Source organism: Planococcus citri, chromosome 1 (genome assembly GCF_950023065.1).
Source record: "Planococcus citri chromosome 1, ihPlaCitr1.1, whole genome shotgun sequence".
NCBI lineage: Eukaryota > Metazoa > Arthropoda > Insecta > Hemiptera > Pseudococcidae > Planococcus > Planococcus citri.
In genome coordinates this window covers 63,737,641-63,756,113 of record NC_088677.1, presented here as the reverse complement: position 1 = coordinate 63,756,113, position 18,473 = coordinate 63,737,641, and the positions used below count along the sequence as shown (strand labels likewise).

Genomic DNA, 18,473 nt, shown 5'->3' with positions numbered 1-18,473 from the left:
CAATTGAATAAATTTTCAGTCGATGAAATTTTGCAGTAAAGCATCAGCTTGGGTTTTTGTTTTTGTCTATAATCTGTGAATTTCTTTAGTTTTGTCGTCTAATTCGTCTTCTACTACACCAACAGCAGAGTAGGCTGTTAAATTGGCGGTCACCATTATGGGTAGAATTGTCTCATTCAAGGCTTCTTCGACCATTTTTGAAATTTGAGAAGACGATGTTATATAGTGTGAATCATTCGTTAGGTTTACTTGTAACGACGAAGCAGCCGTTGCGTTTATTTGGCGAGAGTTGGACGACGACGACGTCGATGACGATTTTTCTTCTGGAAAAAAAAACAAATTCTTTATTTTTTTTTCGTAATTTTTTTTGAGTGGTTAGAAAAAGTAAAAACTTACTTACTAGCGAAGTTATAATGCTGATATACTAAACAAACCCCGTCGTTGGTATTTTTGTTGCAAACTAGCATTGGTTTGAAAGTCATCTTGGTGCTATAGGGAATCTCTGGGTTGACAAAGAGTTTGTAAATCATGACAGGATAAGGATGGTCGTATCCTTCAGCCTGGGGGGGGGGAATTACAATATTAATTTTCAATAATTTATTTACAAGGATGTACCTTGTTCTGATTCAAAATAGAAAATTACTGAGAAAAAAGTGAAAACATCGTTCAATACAAGAATTTTTGAGCTTTTGATGATATAGTAATTATTGCTGGCCGCGAATAGCGTACACCCTGTGATAAAAATACATGGCTTCGAATAACCACCTTTATGAAACAATAAACAAACAATAATTTTTGATAACCTATCACACTGGATTATCAACGATTTTTCCAGTCAGTATTTAAAATTTTAATACAACGTAATGACGAAATCATAAGTAGTACTAAAGTTTTTACACCATGTATAAAAAAATAAAAAACATATTTTCCGGCAAAAAAAGCAACAACAAATCGAAAAAATCAGACAGACGAAGACGAACGTCAGACACACTGAGTGAACTTTCAGAGACTTGTTATTCGAGGCAGACCTGCATAAGTACGTGTAAAAATGATCAAATTAATAACACATCCGATAAAACAATCGTAGTTCGAACCAAAGCTGAAATCCACCCTAGAGGCGATGCTTTACCTATGCCTCGTACAAGTTACGCCGATATCATACGACAGAATATCGAAAACGCCACCAAAGCAGCCCATAAAGCCCAAGCCGCAGATACCGATTCAGAAAGCGACGACAGCAGCAGTCTAGAGTCCACTTCGACCCCTACCGTGCCGAAAAACTCGTTACCTCCGAATGGAGCCAGCTTCATATTGATGGAAAACAGCGACGACACCGATATCGATACAGATCTGTACCAACAAATTCTAGAAGAAGTGGCCGAATTCTACCAACAATTTCCCGATTTGCAAACCGACGTTAGGATATTGGTATCGAAAAACGTCGTTGTCTACGTGCTCGGCACAAATCACGCAAATTCGCAATGTAAAGACGACGTTGTAAACATCATCGATAAAGTGAAACCACGATCGGTGCTAGTTGAGTTATGCTCTCTGCGAGCTTGCAGTTGCAAGAAACATAAAGGTAATGCTTTCCAAAGCACGCCGAAGTTCACCTTTAAGTATCTGAGAACGATCATTACGCAGCTGGGATTCCTACCTGCGATGATCTTCTTCACCGATGTATTCAGAGAGCACCTCGTTTCAGAAAGTAGCCTGATATGTTACAAAACAGCATCCGGTTACCTTTGCTACGACAGTCGAGCCAGCTTTTTACATTACGGTGGCGAATTCATCGCAGCTATGGCGACAGCTCAAGCTTTAAATAATTGTAAAATCATACTGGCTGATAGACCGATCGAGATCACGGTTAAAAGACAAGCTTCGGCGATGGGGAATTGGCGAGGACTACGAGTAACTTCGCAAGTATCGCTGGCGCTCATGTTCAAAAAACACATGAAACGATTAATGCTCAATGCAAACCGATTAGTTTTCGATGATCCGAAAACATACGAGGTGTTGGTCTTCGAAAGGGATTTATTCTTGACCTATTCCATTCAACAGGCTGCCAAAGAATACGAAAATAACGAAGATGTGACTAGAATCATTGCGGTTATTGGTCAAGGACATATTAATGGAATACAAACGTATTGGGGAAAGGTGCCGCAGGATTTTATACCTTTTATTATGTCTCCTCATACGGTTCTAGATCTTTGAAAAAGGTTGTTGAAAATCATAAACTTTATCGTTGATGCAGTCTTTATTTTTTTTGACGTTGTTCTTGAACAATGGCTTCGATGTAGGGTACGTATGAGAATGAATCATATTATAGATTTATAAAATTTTGACTGTATTGATTCTTTATTCGTAATGAAGTAATTTCATGTTGGAAAGTCTTGCATTGTACCATCGTATTTTCACTTCTAATTAAATCACAAAAAAATTTTTTTTGTGTCAACTATTCATAATAGTTATTGATTTCGAAGTACCTAATGAAACCAGTTTTGATTTTTTTTTTCACCTTTTCGAGGTTTTTGCATGATTTTTGAAAATGATACGATTTTTTTCCTATTCAAAAGTTGTGTAAAATGACTTGAAATAGTGACGAAATTTTAAAAACTGTTTTCTTACTATTCTAAGTGAATGTACTTACTTACTTGATCAATCATCACGGTAAAAAAATTGTCGATAATATTATTGTTACTGTCTGCGTTAATTTTAAAATTCGAAACCTCGGTAGACAAGTAAGAATGTTTCAGCTGCCCACGCTCAAATGAAAAATTGAGGATCCCATGGTACTTTTTATTTTTCAAAATTGACCAAAAAATATGAAATTATAAACTGAAGGAAAAAAGTCAAATGGTCTTTAACGCAGGTATTATCATTCTGGAGAACTTCATTTCTAGTCTCATTTAAATTGAAATTAAGTTTAGGGGGTCAATTTTGACATTTGTGAGGAAACTAGTTTTCTTTTTGCAGGACAAATTTTTCAAAAAACGTAAAATTTTGAAAAATGCACTTTTCTACTCGTAAGAGTCATAACCTTCAAAGCGTGTTTGTTTAGTTGCGATAAGTGTGGTGTAAGAAGAGTTTTGGTTGCACTATCGCTTATTTCAAAATTTCTGAAAATAGTTTTTTGGACGTTAGTTTGATGCCGTTCTGAAATGTCACCGTGCGAATCTTCCAAACAGGCTTCACGAAATTGTACTTTCTCTAAAATCTTGATTTGCTGAATCTGCACCATGGTTGAGAAATTGGTCCCAAAATTACCCTTTACCCTTTTCTTCATCTATGCCAGAGTAATTTGGTGAATCGATTTTTTCATCAATTTACGAAATTTCTGGATCAGATATCCTGATAATTTGAAATTCTCCCAAAATACTTTCCCCATTAGGACAGTTGATAATTTTTTCAAGAACAGCACTATGCCACCTTTCTATACAGTGGTAAACAAGTGAGCAAAATTGGCGACATCGAATGTTTATGGGCCCATTTTTATGTAGGTGGGACTGAAATCTATCATGATCTTACGAATAAATCGAACCAGCTCTCCGAGAAGTCCCCTTAAGAGAAAATCAAATGATTTTGAAAATCGGTGGCGAAACTTGAGCCTTTGGCGGGGGGGGGGAGCTGCAAAAGGAGAAATTTGCCGACAAGTGCTCATTTCTAAAATTTGTCAACTTTTTTTACATGGTGTATCATTGAGAACTGCTGTACCATGTAGACAATGACTGAAAACTTGAATAAAATAAAAAATGCAACAGATATACTTACTTAATTATAAATTTTTATAACAAAATGTTTGTTTAGCAAAAAAAAAAACAAACTGCAATGATGATTTTAAAAAAAGAAATAATACAAAAAAATATTATTTGGTCGATAATAGGTAGGTATACCTCGTATTTGAACAATAAATTACGAAAAAAGTGTATAGTGACGTTCAAAATTACTATTACTTACGTTTTAATTTTTCGAGTTTTTATGCGGTTGACCAAACATCCACCATTTTCTTAATGTTGATATACGCTTTGGAAAATCAAATTTTAGTCATCATAGTCGAGCAGTATTCTGATGCATTTTCAGGATATTACTGGTAATATATTTTTTTTTGGTAAAATCCCTCTTCATCTTTCTGTGTGGTGAGAATGACAAGAGACATCTTTAGTTTTTTTAGATGACACCAGTTCCGGTTGATTTGCGTTACATTGTATTTCACTAGAAGGAATATTTTGCAGGAGTATTTCTTTTAAATACCTTTTTTGATCTTCACTTTCTCGTAATTGACAGTTATTATTATTTAAAATTTCTAGATAGGTACGATTGATATCGTTCATACGTATTTAAAATACAGCCCTTCACCAATAAATTTTGTCCTACCGATTCAATGATTTCGAACTCCGATATTTTTAGTAAAAATTTCTGAAAGTCACTCTCTCAGAAGAGGAAGACTGTTGAAATTACCAAACACGTTGAGTGGTATTTCAGCTCTAACGCAACTGCTGTGAGATCATCATCACTGGCGATTAAATCACTTAAACCAACCTTTAAATTATCGTCAGTTGTATTTATAGAGCCATATCTCTCAGTTTCTTGCCCATAGCTGCTGTTTGAACTTTGTGTATATCCTCATTTCGATCAACTTGACAAATAATACATACACTTTGTGCTATCAAAATTACTGCTTTGCCTTCCACATTTTTTGCTACTAACCGCAGCATCTGAAGACATTGAAGAGGAACGACCACTCTTTCTGCTTGAATCTTTTGAGGTACTGGTAGATGGATTTTCAAATGTTGCTTTTAATAAACGAATTTTTTCATCACTCACCAAAGTCAATATACTTAGATGATACTTACCGATATTTTTCCTAGCGTAAGCTTCAGTCTGAGCCGTTGATTCTTTTTCTTTCCGTTCATTTAAAAATCTTTGATACGCTGATATTTCTTCGTCTCTTTCTTGAATAAGAATCGATGTTTCTTTTTTGAGCGATTCTTTTTCGCTTTCTAAAATCGCACAGCGTTCTTTATGCGTTTAGCTGTTGTTGCAGACGGATAACCTTTTCAGCTAATTCTTTGCGTTGTTCTTCCGACTGAAGTAGGGCTTTCTTCAATTCGGCCTCGACCATCTTCGAAACTTCTAATTTTTCATTTACGTCAGCGCAGATACATTCGGTTCTCAGAGTGTTAATCGATTGTACCTGTAATTTTTAAAAAACCGTTCAAATTAAATATCCCTTCATCGCGGCATTCGAAAAAATCAACAAACCTCTGTTTTTTCCGTCTTGTTTAGATAATCCCTGAGAACTAACAATTCTCTGGCGCGAGTTTGAGTTCCCACAATGGAATAATATATTTATAGATATTTTCCGAATCGTCTGTGGGTGGAAAAATTGGTATGGAAATATTTAGTAAAAATGATAAATTAACAATCAATTTTTAAAAAAATGACATTAAGTAGTCATTTGCAAAATATTCGCGATCAAAAGACACTAATCGCTGATGTTTTCAATAGACGAATTCGTGCAAATACGCGAAAATTTTTCTCGAGTTACCTAACAGCAAATTTTTACCTTCGAACTAAAAATCTGCGAAAAACGCGTCAAGTAAAGAAATCGAAAGCTTTTTTTTCAATTTGGAAAAAAACTGTATAAGAGCGTACAAAAATAAAAATAAAAAATTAGAAATAAAAATGAAAACGAACGCTGATGTTAAAATTTGGCTGATATTGAAAGAGGAATTACAATATTCCATGGGGCTATTATTCATAATTGCATGCGTGAATTTCGTAACCAGCACCCTAATACTTTTTTCGTTGTTATTTAGTCTCTATAACAAAAATCTGTTCGATGAATACTTTTTCAGATCATTTAAATCGATTAGGTACGAATTATGAAATACGGAAAATAAAAAATTTATTTATTAAAAAAACGAAAACTTACGATATTTTAAAAAAAAATATAAAACTTTTAAACTGAACTTGATTTTTTTTAATTTAAAAATAATTATCAAACTTGGAAACAGTGATCTCGATCGAAATAAAACAGTACAAAAGCTTCGATATTTATTGAATAATAAAAAAATACAAATAAGCTTCTGGGAAGCTTCTCCGAGTTCACCTTCTATGAAGCATTTACGAGTTGAAAAAACAAGAAAATTTAATTTGATACTAATTATAATAATTAATAAGGTTCTATTCGAATTCGAATGAGGTTGAGAATATTAAATTGACCAAGTCATCAAGAAGCAAGATGATATTTTGGAATCATCAACAGATGACAAATTTTTCAGGACAAAACCGTATTGACTAATTTGAAACTAACAATAAGTTATGTATAACAGGAAGAGCTTTGAGAATTGAGAAGCTGTTAGCCGAAAAAGTATACTGGAATGCAGAAAGAAAGAAACAAAGAAAGAAATGCACACTGGCAAATGGGCCTCATGCACAAGTGAAAAAGAAAAATGAAAACGCTAAAAGAGATAAATAAAAAAATTGAAAAACCAATGGGAAAATTGTGTGCGTTTTAGAAACAAAGGTTTTCTAGAATAATGTAAAAGCTACCAAAAGCAATTCAACAAGATAATTTTCAAGGTCAAGAATGACAAACAATTCGATATCCAATTGCTCATCTTCATATTCACGATTGTTTCAATTAATTTTCTATTAGTTTTTTGATTATTTCTAACTATACAGAATACCACAAAAGTCAATATTCTTAATTTCATGTTTTACTTCTTTGAAAATCAATCAAAATTTAAGCATTCTTGAGAAAAAATAATGACATTATGTTGATTGGAAATTTATTTCTCTACAATTTTTCTAGATGTATTTTTTTTTTTTTTTTTTTTGTAGAACATTTCTTTTGGTCTCCAAATAGATTTTAATGAAACTCTTTGAAATGAACTTTTGAAAAATTTGAAACTAAGTTTCATTAAAATCGATCTGGATGCGAAAAAAAGCGCCATACAATAAAATTACATTTAGGAATATTGTAAAGAATTTAATTTTTAATCAAGATAATATTTCTTTCTAGTATACTTAATTTTTGATTCATTTACGAAAAACTAAAATATGAAAATCGGACTGATGAATTTGGGGTCAATCTGTATTTATATTGGTGAAGTTGATTTTTACTTGTTTCTAAAATAGAGAGTAGCCCCAAAAGTGAGTATCTCCATTTTAACGTTTTACTTTTTCATAAATCAATAAAAATCTAAGCATCCAAAAAAAAAAAGATATCATGTCAATTGAAAATTCAATTCTGGAGACAAAAAGAAGCGTATTAAAATAAAATTACGTCTAGGAATATTGTAAAGAATTAAATTTTCAATCGACATAACGTTTTTTTTTTAATATACTTAATTTTTGATTGATTTACGAGGAAAAAACCGTGAAAATCGCAATTACTGACTTTTGAGCTATTGTGTATTTGAAATATTTGATTTATTTATGAAAAACTGAAAGGTGAATTTTCAGCAATTTCATCATCCTCCAACAAATACATAAAACTTAACATTGTGAGACCTGCAGGCACTATGAAGAGTTGGAAAGAATATGCGAAAATCCAGGTTGTTGAATATACATGCCAAAGAGCGAATTTTTGATTGAATCGTAATTAGGAAATTTTTTCGCAAGCGTGAAATGGAATAGTGGACTCATTTGGAATCAACCTAATCCACTGCTTGCTGGACTGGCGGAGCAACGATCGCTTGTTGGTTTTCCATTTCACTATGGAAAAATCAAGATTTGCATTACGTTATACGTCATAGTCGGTAATAATCAACTTTACTTACCCGTTACTTATATTCGATCGATATATGTAAACGGTTAATGGCGCTTTTAATCGCTTTGTTATATTATTTCGGCGAACAAAGTTGAGCTTTTGCTGTAGAATACTTTAAATCGTCTCAATTCTCATTTGGAATGAAGAAAATAGTGATAATTACGTTGATTCTTTTTTTTACCTAAGAGTAACAAAAATGCATTAATGGATGCAAGATGTTTGTTATTGTTGCGTAAAGGATGCGGATATACGAAAACAATAATACCAAAATAATAAAAAATATTTAAAAAATGCATGTTTTTAATCGCAAAACGATTTGTATTTTCTCCGTTACGTATCGACGTGCAAGAAAGCACTGATGAGAAAAAAATTCGAGACATAATTTTTTTGTTGTTTAACCAAGATGAAGAAAGATATCAAAATTCTCTTCTTTTATCGCAATTTAGGTTACGAGATATTTTCCCTTTTCTTCGAAAAATTTAGAAGGCAGCGATACGAATTATATTGAACATTATCTGGTCCTATCTGCGGCAGAATTTTTGTTCTATTGCAATCTTTGAGTAAATAATTCCACTTACTTGTTATCTTGAAGTTGTTTTCTTATTCCTAACAATTGTAAATCCATCAAACTATATCAACAGTATTCCGCAGAATGCTGATTATTTCAATGCTTGTAGAATTACTCGAAGTCGAACACATTTTCTCAAAATACTTACCAATTTGGTTTCAAATAAATAACCAATTTGAATTAATTTTCAGTCAGCAGAAGTTTTATAATCAAAAAGTCTTCAATACCGTACCTACCTATTTCTAAACCTATCTAATCAAAACATTCGTTGGCTGCTAATTACACGATAATAAAACCCATCGTAATTGTGGCAAACTCCTAATTAAAATTATCAGTTTTTATCATACTTTTCGCAGTTACATCTGCTCTACTAAATTATCAGTTTCCATCGTACTTTTCGTTCATAACCTCGTATTCCGTCGCGTAATTCTAGCTACTCCACATTCCAACGCTATTGAAAATCTCAACCATGAAAGTTTTCATCACCGGAACCGATACAGATATCGGTAAAACGCTCATCAGCAGCTGGATCTGCCTGCACACCGGATACACGTATTTCAAACCGATTCAAACAGGTAATACGATGACCGTTGACAGTGCCATCGTCGAAAGACTAGCCAGCGCTAAGATCCTGCCGGAAATCTACAGCTATTCTCAGCCTCTAGCTCCGCATTTGGCAGCCAAGTTGGATAACAGTTTTATCGACATAAGTTTGATTAAATTACCTGAAGAAGAAGTAGTGATCGAAGGAGCTGGTGGACTAATGGTGCCTTTGAACGAGAAACAAATGATGGTCGATTTAATGAAACAGTTACAGATACCCGTTATTTTGGTAGCCAGTTCGAAGCTCGGTACGATTAATCATACTTTACTCAGCTTGGAAGCTTTGAGAATTCGTAATATACCCGTTTTGGGCGTGATTTTGAACGGAGATTATGATTGTAATAATAAAGAGGCGATCGAATTCTTCGGTAAGACTAGAGTACTAGCTTGTTTTCCTAAAATACTGCACGTGAGTAGAGATGCTCTGTTTAAGGTTAAGCTGACTAAAGAATTGAGAGCTATTTTTCAAGTTTGAACGGATCGACGGTGACAGAAATTAGTATTTGTTTTGGTAGTTTCGAGAAAATGATAGTATTTTTTTTACGTGTATTTTAAATCGTTTATCATCGACAAAATAGATTAAAAATGTTCAGACATAATATTGTAACGAATCAACGAATAAAATAATTTGAAATATTTCAGTGGTCGATTATTTTTTTTTAAATAAAAAAATCGAAAACACATTGTCAAAAAGCGTTTTTTTTTTATAATTTGAAAAAAAAACTGTATACTTACTTGGCATACAAAAATTAAAATTAAAAATTGGAATAGAAAAATAAAAAAGAAAACAAACATAATTATATATGAAAAATTAAAAAGAAAACAAACACATATAAATGAAAAATAAAAGAAGACTTGAAAATAATTTTCAACCACAACCTGCTGCGTTCGAAGTATTTACATTTTTTTTCTCATTTTAAAAACGATTAAAATAAAAATACAAAATTAATACTTCTAAATATCGCATTTTATTCAAATATGTGAATGTACTTACTTACTTGCTTGCTTACTTATAATACTTATTGTGTCGTCTGCTGGAATTCGTTGAACACCTGCAGGTAAAATGAATTAGCACCAATTCATTTTGCAAACGAAGTTAATAATAATTACACTTGAACGTTCGTTTATACTCAACTTTTTTGAAGAGATCCTCGAAACACTCTTCATGATAAATGTGGCCACACTGTGTAGCGACGCGTAAATTCACACCAGTGAAATTCAAATTGCCTTTCGTATTGTGACCTAAGTTTCCTTTGCACTTGACGCAACACGGGATCTGCACAACCTTTGGAGTCATCCTGAGATCAAAATTCGACATGGTGTTACAAAAAATATGATTAAGGATTTGAAAATGGCGGTTCAAAATAACTTGTGCAGTCCCTCGGACCCTTCTTCCCTCCTAAAAAATTGCTATTCGAGTTCCTCAACATCCCTGACTCATTGAATTCTAAATTTAAGAATACTTCGAGTCCTTTACCAAGCGCTCGGAGATTGACAAATTGCGAAAATTATGATTTCTCATCAAATTTTTAGCTTTTCTCACGATTGAAAATTCATTTCACAAAAATGTAACGCTGGATTCGTATTCAGGTGGTCAAGATACCCTGATAGGAAGAGGTAACCGCTTTTTGCAATAATTTTCGATCAAATTGTCCAAATTCACTGTTTTTACTCGATTTCTAGGGAAAGTGAAGTTTGGGGTATTTTGACCTTTTGAGCACGAATCGAGCATTATAGTTTTTTGAAAAAGAATTTCTAATTGTGAAAAAGTGCGATAAAGTTGATTGAAAATTGCTAATTTGTGCGATCCGCTAATCTTCGAGTGCTTGGTAGAGGACTAGAAGTGATCTTGGATTTTAATTTCAATTGATCAGGGGAACGACTTTGAATTTTTTCTACCCAAACCTCATAATATGTACTTACATAATACGTGCGAGTGGTACATATGTATTTCTTTGCGGTCAGACTAATTCCCTGATTGGTAACACGTCATCCACTGCCTCTTCATCCGAATCTTCCAGCTGTTGGTGTTGAGTAATTATTCGAGGGTGTTCAACACATTGTCAAAAAGCATCTGTTTTTTTAATTTTAAAAAAACTGCGGAAGATGAATTTTTATAACAAAATGTTTGTTTAGCAAAAAAGAACAAACTGCAATGATGATCTAAAAAAAAAAAAAAAAGAAACCAAAAAATATTATTTGGTCAATAATAGGTACCTACTAGGTACATACATATATAGACCTCGTAATGAACAAAAAATTACGAAAAAAGGATATAGTGACATTCATAATTAATTTTACGTTTTAATTTTTCAAGTTTTTATAAGGTTGGCCAAATATCCACCATTTTCCTAATGTTGATATACACTTTGGAAAATCGCATTTTAGTCAACATAGTCGAGCAGCATTCTGATACATTTTCAGGATTTTCCCATTTGGGAATACCACCCAGGCAATTATGAAAGAGATAAAGAAATGTTGAAATTTTGTAACAATGGTAGAAATATCAAAGATGTATTAGGAATGCCCAATTAATGTTGATCGATTGTAATAATTGAATGAGTGAATAAGCTCAAGAAATAAATTTTTCAATGGTGGGTGACTAGGGGAGGTAAGGAGGGTCTAACACTGAATTTTTTTTCCACAGATGGATCTTTCATTCGAAAAGATTGATCTAAAAGCTTTGACTTGACAGCTTCAAAATTTCATAAGCTGTTACCGAATGCGATTATGCTCGTAACTTGACAATACTTCTCGGACTCTTTCTTCTTTTATAACTCTCATTACTCAGGTATTTCGGAAGATTGGGGAAAATCTTCGGAATTGCCCCTTTATTTAAATCGAGCCTGTCTTTTTCAGCTCTCCAGTTCGTCCCATCTTTATGACAGGTTTCATAAAACCTGTAAATATTTCTATTTTATCTAAAATGGAATTTTCTTAGAATTCGAAAACATGCAATCCTTATATGTGACGCGGCATACGAAAAGGTTACCCCAGTTATCCCGAGGAAAAACGTAGTTTTGAGAAAAACGCGTTTTAAACTTTTTGAAGCGTTTTTTCCATTTTTCAAAAAGTATTTTCATCAGTAATATTTCAACGTATATTGAAAAAAAAACAAAAAAAAAATTTTTTTTTGAAAATTTTTCTTGGAGCTACCTCACTTTAGAGCCATTTTTCACAGGTTAAACGTCAAGATAGCGAACTGGCGATGGTTTTATCGTATTCTACGGTCAATTTTACATAAAAATAGCAAATAAAAAAAAATCCATTTTTTGGGTTTTTTTGGTCGGGGTAACCTTTTCGTATGCCGCGTCACATATATTAAAAGATGTTTAAGTTGTTGAAAACGTGAAACACCTGGTGACAATCCGCCAGCCTCTCCTACTGAACCGATTTTGCTCAATTTAGGCATTTTATTCAACATGGATATCAAAATATGGCTTTATAGGGTCGATGAAGTTGATTTTAGCATTTATATTCACTGTAACCTCAAAATGAACCATCCAAACAGAATTTCTAAATGAACCCTCAATTTGGGGAGAGGGTGCAAAACGTGCACTTTCGAAAAATTCAATGTGGGTATCGAAATAGGGGTTTTTAGGGTCGCTAAAGTCGATTTTAGCATTCATATCTCCGCCTTAACCTCGATATAAGCTCAAAAAGGGGGCGGTACGAAACATAAAATTTAAAACATTCATCAGATACTAGATATTGAAAATTCGCGCGGACTTTACGTGAGTTCTTTTCAGGGTTTTTCTAAAAACCCTATAGCAATTGATTTTAATTATAAGTTGGTTTAAATGATTCAAAAACACACGGTGGTGAAAGCGGACAAACTTTAACAATTGATAAAACATATTTTAAGTAATTAAAACGCTTACCATTTTATTATTCGGATGACTATGGATGAACGATTGAAATATCAATTACGTATTCACTTTTAAATTTACTTTGATAATTATAGGTATTGAAATATTTTTACTTATATATTCGTATACAGTCGACTCGAATGACAATGACGAACGGTCTTCAATTTCAAATTCAGAACACTCAACTGAAAAACTCATAAATGCTAAAAATGCGTGATGATTTCGTATTCCATAAAGTGAGATTTTTTCAAAATCAAAAACCTCTTTTTGTCAAAAAGTGTTTTTTTTTTAATTTGAAAAAAACTGTATACATAACATATAAAAATTAAAATTAAAAATTAGATATAAAAGAGAAAACGAACACATAATATGAAAAATAAAAAAATACTTGAAAATAATTTTTAACCACAGCCTGCTGCGTTCGAAGTATTTGCATTCTTTTTTTTTCATTTTAATCGTTTTTAGTATGAAAGAATCGATTTATTTTCGTATTTCAAAAACGATTAAAATAATAATGGAAAAAACGAATGCAAATACTTACTTCTAAATATCACATCTTAACTTGCTTACTTACTGACATTATAATACTCCATAATGCAGTGTGACATGAGTCGGCTTTCATGTTTTCCATGATTTTCTCATCGAAAACTTTAATTGCGAAATTGACGTACTTCAAATTGGAGAAACTTTTTAAATGTAATGCCTTTTTGATAACGGTTTGGAGAATTTCCCAGCGTTCCGTCGAGCAGGAAATAAAATTGTATAATTGCTGCAGAAATGAGAAGAAATTCGAAGCTTCGGGACACGAGTCAGCAGCTGATCGCTGATCCACCAGCAAGGTTCATTAAATGGCCGTTACCTGGTACGTAATTTGCAGATGGGCTAGTTTTTTAAAACCAACGTTTGCAACCCTATAGGTATACATACATATTTACCTGACATATTGGCTGCTGTGTCATAATGTTGAATAGGTATTAGGAAATTGATGAATATTTTTAGACTAGGGAAAGTAGTGAGTGATGTAGGTGTAAAAGGATTCACGTAATTGGATTATTGGGATGGGTAAAATAGGAAGAAAGTAAACCTACCTATCAACATAAAATTAAGCTCTATCAATTAATGAGAATAAGATTCGAATTAACAATCCAAAAACCAAAAAGGGGAGAAATACACACTATTTACAAAATAGGCAGAGCCTATCAAAACGACAATCATGTTTCGGACTTGTCCTAATTATTTAATTCGAATTGTAATTATCTAAGAATTACGTACATTTCAAACTCAAGGTAGAAATTAGATGGTACTGTCATATAAGATCTACACCGAGATCATCTCAATTGATTAATTAGGTCCTATGAGTCTTTAACTAGACTATCTATTTTGAATCTAATTACTAAACCATTACCTTGGAAATATTCATATTCAGATTACAACTGAGCCATTTACCTTGGCTATCACGAAACCTAATTATGAAGAAAGACCTATATTCTGACCGGAACTGGCATGGGATCTAGTCCCAGCCTAGCCGGTGTACTCGAAAATATGACTTACTCCATTGGATCCAATACTCGAATTATTCAGAAAAATAAGTTCATTTGATCAAATTAACTTTCACAACGCGAATATCAGATCATTGAAATAGTTTAATTAGTTCATTCGAAATAAACACAATTTACATTATAATATTAATTTGAATAGAAAAAGGTAAAAAAGCGGTCGAACATATAACACGTTCTTACTACATATTTAATCGAATAAAAACATACTGAAGCTAGGTAGGTAAGTACCTAGCGTCATAAGTTTTTCAGTTTCCCACTCTAGATTTAATCTCTGACATAGGATCATGGAGTTAAAGTAGGAAGTACAGTCTATCCCATGATAGCAAGGGGTACTTACACCACAATAACACTGGCCTCGGCATTCCACCCATGACGAAGCTCTTTTCCAGGGGTGTTGTGATCTCCTTGAGCATTTGACGAGTTCCCCATATTCTCCATAATGAAACTTTATACCCCCCTGCTATCCTTAACGGTTCATGCCATGCAGAAGTGGATCTTCTCAAATTGTACACTGGGCACGTTCTCGGGGAAATAGCTAATAAAAAATTAATATGGTACAGTACAAAATCTTTCAATTTTGGAAGTAGTAAACTTGAATACATGTTTGCTTAATGGCGCGAAACGATCATTCATATATTTTTGTTCTTTAAAAAAATGTTAGTTTAAGTTTCACAGGCTAATTAACACTTAGCTAGAAGTGTGACGAAGCGATATGTCGTGGCGGGGAGTGAAACTGAAATTCTCCCCAACTTTTCTCGCCAGATTTTCTCCTTTTTACTCCAGACATTCCTCATGTTTACTGGTGGATTGGCGGATTAGGAAAACTATTTACAAATTCTTCATCGCTGCTTTGATCGTTTGAATTTACCTCAGAAACATCGTTGTCTGTATCGCTGTTTTCAATAACTGGATCTACGTCATCAGCAATTTTCGGATCAAACAAACTGTTTAATATCTCAGCTGGTTTGGAGATTTTTGATAAAAACCTCGCGTATGCTAAATAAATAATTATAGCAGCAATTTGGGCACATCCCACTGTTCTGATTCCATTCGCGCAGCTGCAGCAGTATCACTTAATTCCTGAAAGTTCGAGGCTATTTGGCTGATAGTGGATGTAACATTTATATTTTCGGCTATTTACTTATGTGCCTCGATTGCACTTCAAATCTTACAATCTCTGGATTTTGCTTCAAAAACGATAATGGATTGTGTAGTCTTCCATCATCAATGGTTAAATAGGTTCAATAATATAATAGCAAGAAATACTGTCTTAGGGATATAGTAAATGAAGTATGGTCATTTTTGAAAAAAAAAAATGAATGATTTTTTTCATGTTTGGGTAGTACACTCGTTAAAGGGGGGTATGCTGCAGCTGGACCGCCATTTTCTTCCTTGAGCATATTTTTTTTTAAACTCGAAAACTACGTGTGACATTTACAAAAATTTTACAAGAGTACTGCTTTGTAAAAAAAGATAAAATATGACCAATTTTGCGTAAATTTTCAACTCTCATGCTGTAGAACCTAAGATACCTGAAAAAAAATGTAAAAACGAAAAATTTTTCATTATTTTTTTTCAATATCTCAAGTTCTACTGCATAAAATTTCAAGAACTTCTCAAAATTGATCATATTTTTCATTTTCTACAATAAAAGGCCTCACATAAAAGGTTTGTAAATAATGTCATACTTTTCAAGTTATAAAAAATGTGCTTAGGAAGAAAATGGCGGTTCAGAATAACTTGTGCAGTCCCTCGGACCCTTCTTCCCTCCTAAAAAGTTGCTATTTGAGTTCCTCAACATCCCTGACTCATTGAATTCTAAATTTAAGAATACTTCGAGTCCTTTACCAAGCGTTCGGAGATTGACAAATTGCGAAAATTATGATTTCTCATCAAATTTTTAGCTTTTCTCACGATTGAAAATTCATTTCACAAAAATGTAACGCTGGATTCGTATTCATGTGGTCAAGATACCCTGATAGGAAGAGGTAACCGCTTTTTGCAATAATTTTCGATCAAATTGTCCAAATTCACTGTTTTTACTCGAATTATTTCTAGCTCCTATACTTAAATAGGAGTAGAAAAATATGAATTGTGAAAGTTTGGTCAAAATTATCAAGGAAAGTGAAGTATGGGGTATTTTGACCTTTTGAGCACGAATCGAGCATTATAGTTTTTTGAAAAAAGAATTTCTAATTGTGAAAAAGTGCGATAAAGTTGATTGAAAATTGCTATAGGTATTTGTGTGATTCGCTAATCTTCGAGTGCTTGGTAGAGGACTAGAAGTGATCTTGGATTTTAATTTCAATTGGTCATGGGAACGACTTTGAATTTTTTCTGCCCAAACCTCATACTTACATAATACGTGCGAGTGGTACATATTTCTTTGCGGTCAGACTAATTCCCTGATTGGTAACACGTCATCCACTGCCTCTTCATCCGAATCTTCCAGCTGTTGGTGTTGAGTAATTATTCGAGGGTGTTCAACACATTGTCAAAAAGCGTCTGTTTTTTTAATTTTAAAGTAACTGCATAAGAACGTACAAAAATCAAAATTGAAAATTATAAATATAAAAGAAAACGAACACATATGAAAAATGAAAAAAAGACTTGAAAAATAATTGTAAACCACGTGCCTGCTGCGTTCGACGTATTTGCATTCTTTTTTTCTCATTTTAAAAACGATTAAAATAAAAATGAAAAAACGAAATTAATACTTCTAAATATCGCATTTTATTCAAATATGTGAATGTACTTACTTACTTATCTTGCTTGCTTACTTATGAAGTTATTAATATGTAAAATTAATAGAATGAAATTACTCTCATTCATTTTTCTCGAGGGGGGTACCTCCCAAACTCAACCCGGTGTCATCTGCAGAACATCTTCCAATACCTGCAGGTAAAATGAATTAGCACCAATTCATTTTGCGAACGAAGTTGTAAATGCCGCTTGCGGTCTCTTACAGCAATAAATTATTTGATTTGATTTATTTGATTTGATTTGAAGTTAATAATAATTACACTTGAACGTTCGTTTAACTTTTTTGAAGAGATCCTCGAAACACTCTTCATGATAAATGTGGCCACACTGTGTAGCGACGCGTAAATTCACACCAGTGAAATTGCCTTTTGTATCGTGACCTAAGTTTCCTTTGCACTTGAACATGGGATCTGGAAAACCTTTGGAATCATCCTGAGATCAAAATTCGACATGGCGTTACAAGAAATATGCTTAAGGATGAAAATGGCGGTTCAGAATAACTTGTGCAGTCCCTCGGACCCTTCTTCCCTCCTAAAAAATTGCTATTTGAGTTCCTCAACATCCCTGACTCATTGAATTCTAAATTTAAGAATGCTTCGAGCCCTTTACCAAGCGCTCGGAGATGAGACAAATCGCGAAAATTATGATTTCTCATCACCTTTTTAACTTTTCTCACAATTGAAAATTCATTTCACAAAAATGTAACGCTGGATTCGTATTCAGGTGGTCAATATACCCTGATAGGAAGAGATAACCGCTTTTTGCAATAATTTTCGATCAAATTGTCCAAATTCACTGTTTTTACTCGAATTATTTCTAGCTCCTACTTAAATAGGAGTAGAAAAATATGAATTGTGAAAGTTTGGTCAAAATTATCAAGGAAAGTGAAGTATGGGGTATTTTGACCTTTTGAGCACGAATGGAGCATTAAGTATAGTTTTTTGAAAAAGAATTTCTAATTGTGAAAAATTGCGATAAAGTTTATTGAAAATTGCTACCCTATATTTGTGCGATCCGCTAATCTTCGAGTGCTTGGTAGAGGACTAGAAGTGATCTTGGATTTTAATTTCAATTGGTCAGGGTCCATCCATATTCGTGGGGGACACTAGAAGAATTAAAAATTGAGAAGAAAATTTTTCGATCGCAATTAGGACTCGAAGAGACATTTCGAGATCATAATTTGTGGTCGGAAACAGAATCGTCTGAAGATACATATCCAGAAATTTTTAAAAAAATTAGACAACTAGCAATAAAGCCTTGTTCAGCTGCAAAGTGTGCATAGCTTATCAATAATGTTACGCGGCATTCAGATAAGGATCACGATGATCATCGAT

General features: G+C 33.2%; 2 protein-coding genes and 1 long non-coding RNA gene across 4 annotated transcripts in view; 2 read left to right on the top strand and 1 right to left on the bottom strand.

The window, feature by feature from the left end:
- LOC135833287 (uncharacterized) overlaps positions 1-18,473 on the top strand; it is a 263,254-nt gene that overhangs the window by 61,301 nt on the left and 183,480 nt on the right. The gene's annotated exons all lie outside the window — the stretch shown is intronic.
- On the bottom strand, positions 7,489-8,503 carry LOC135833281 (uncharacterized). Its single transcript, XR_010556440.1, has 3 exons — positions 8,356-8,503; positions 7,788-7,958; positions 7,489-7,722 (listed from the first exon to the last, which is right to left on the bottom strand). It is a non-coding gene; the product is annotated as an uncharacterized LOC135833281 (long non-coding RNA).
- LOC135833280 (ATP-dependent dethiobiotin synthetase BioD-like) lies at positions 8,695-9,589 on the top strand. Its single transcript, XM_065347000.1, has one exon. It carries the CDS (start codon positions 8,815-8,817, stop codon positions 9,421-9,423), a length of 609 nt encoding a protein of 202 aa, XP_065203072.1. The 5' UTR covers positions 8,695-8,814; the 3' UTR covers positions 9,424-9,589.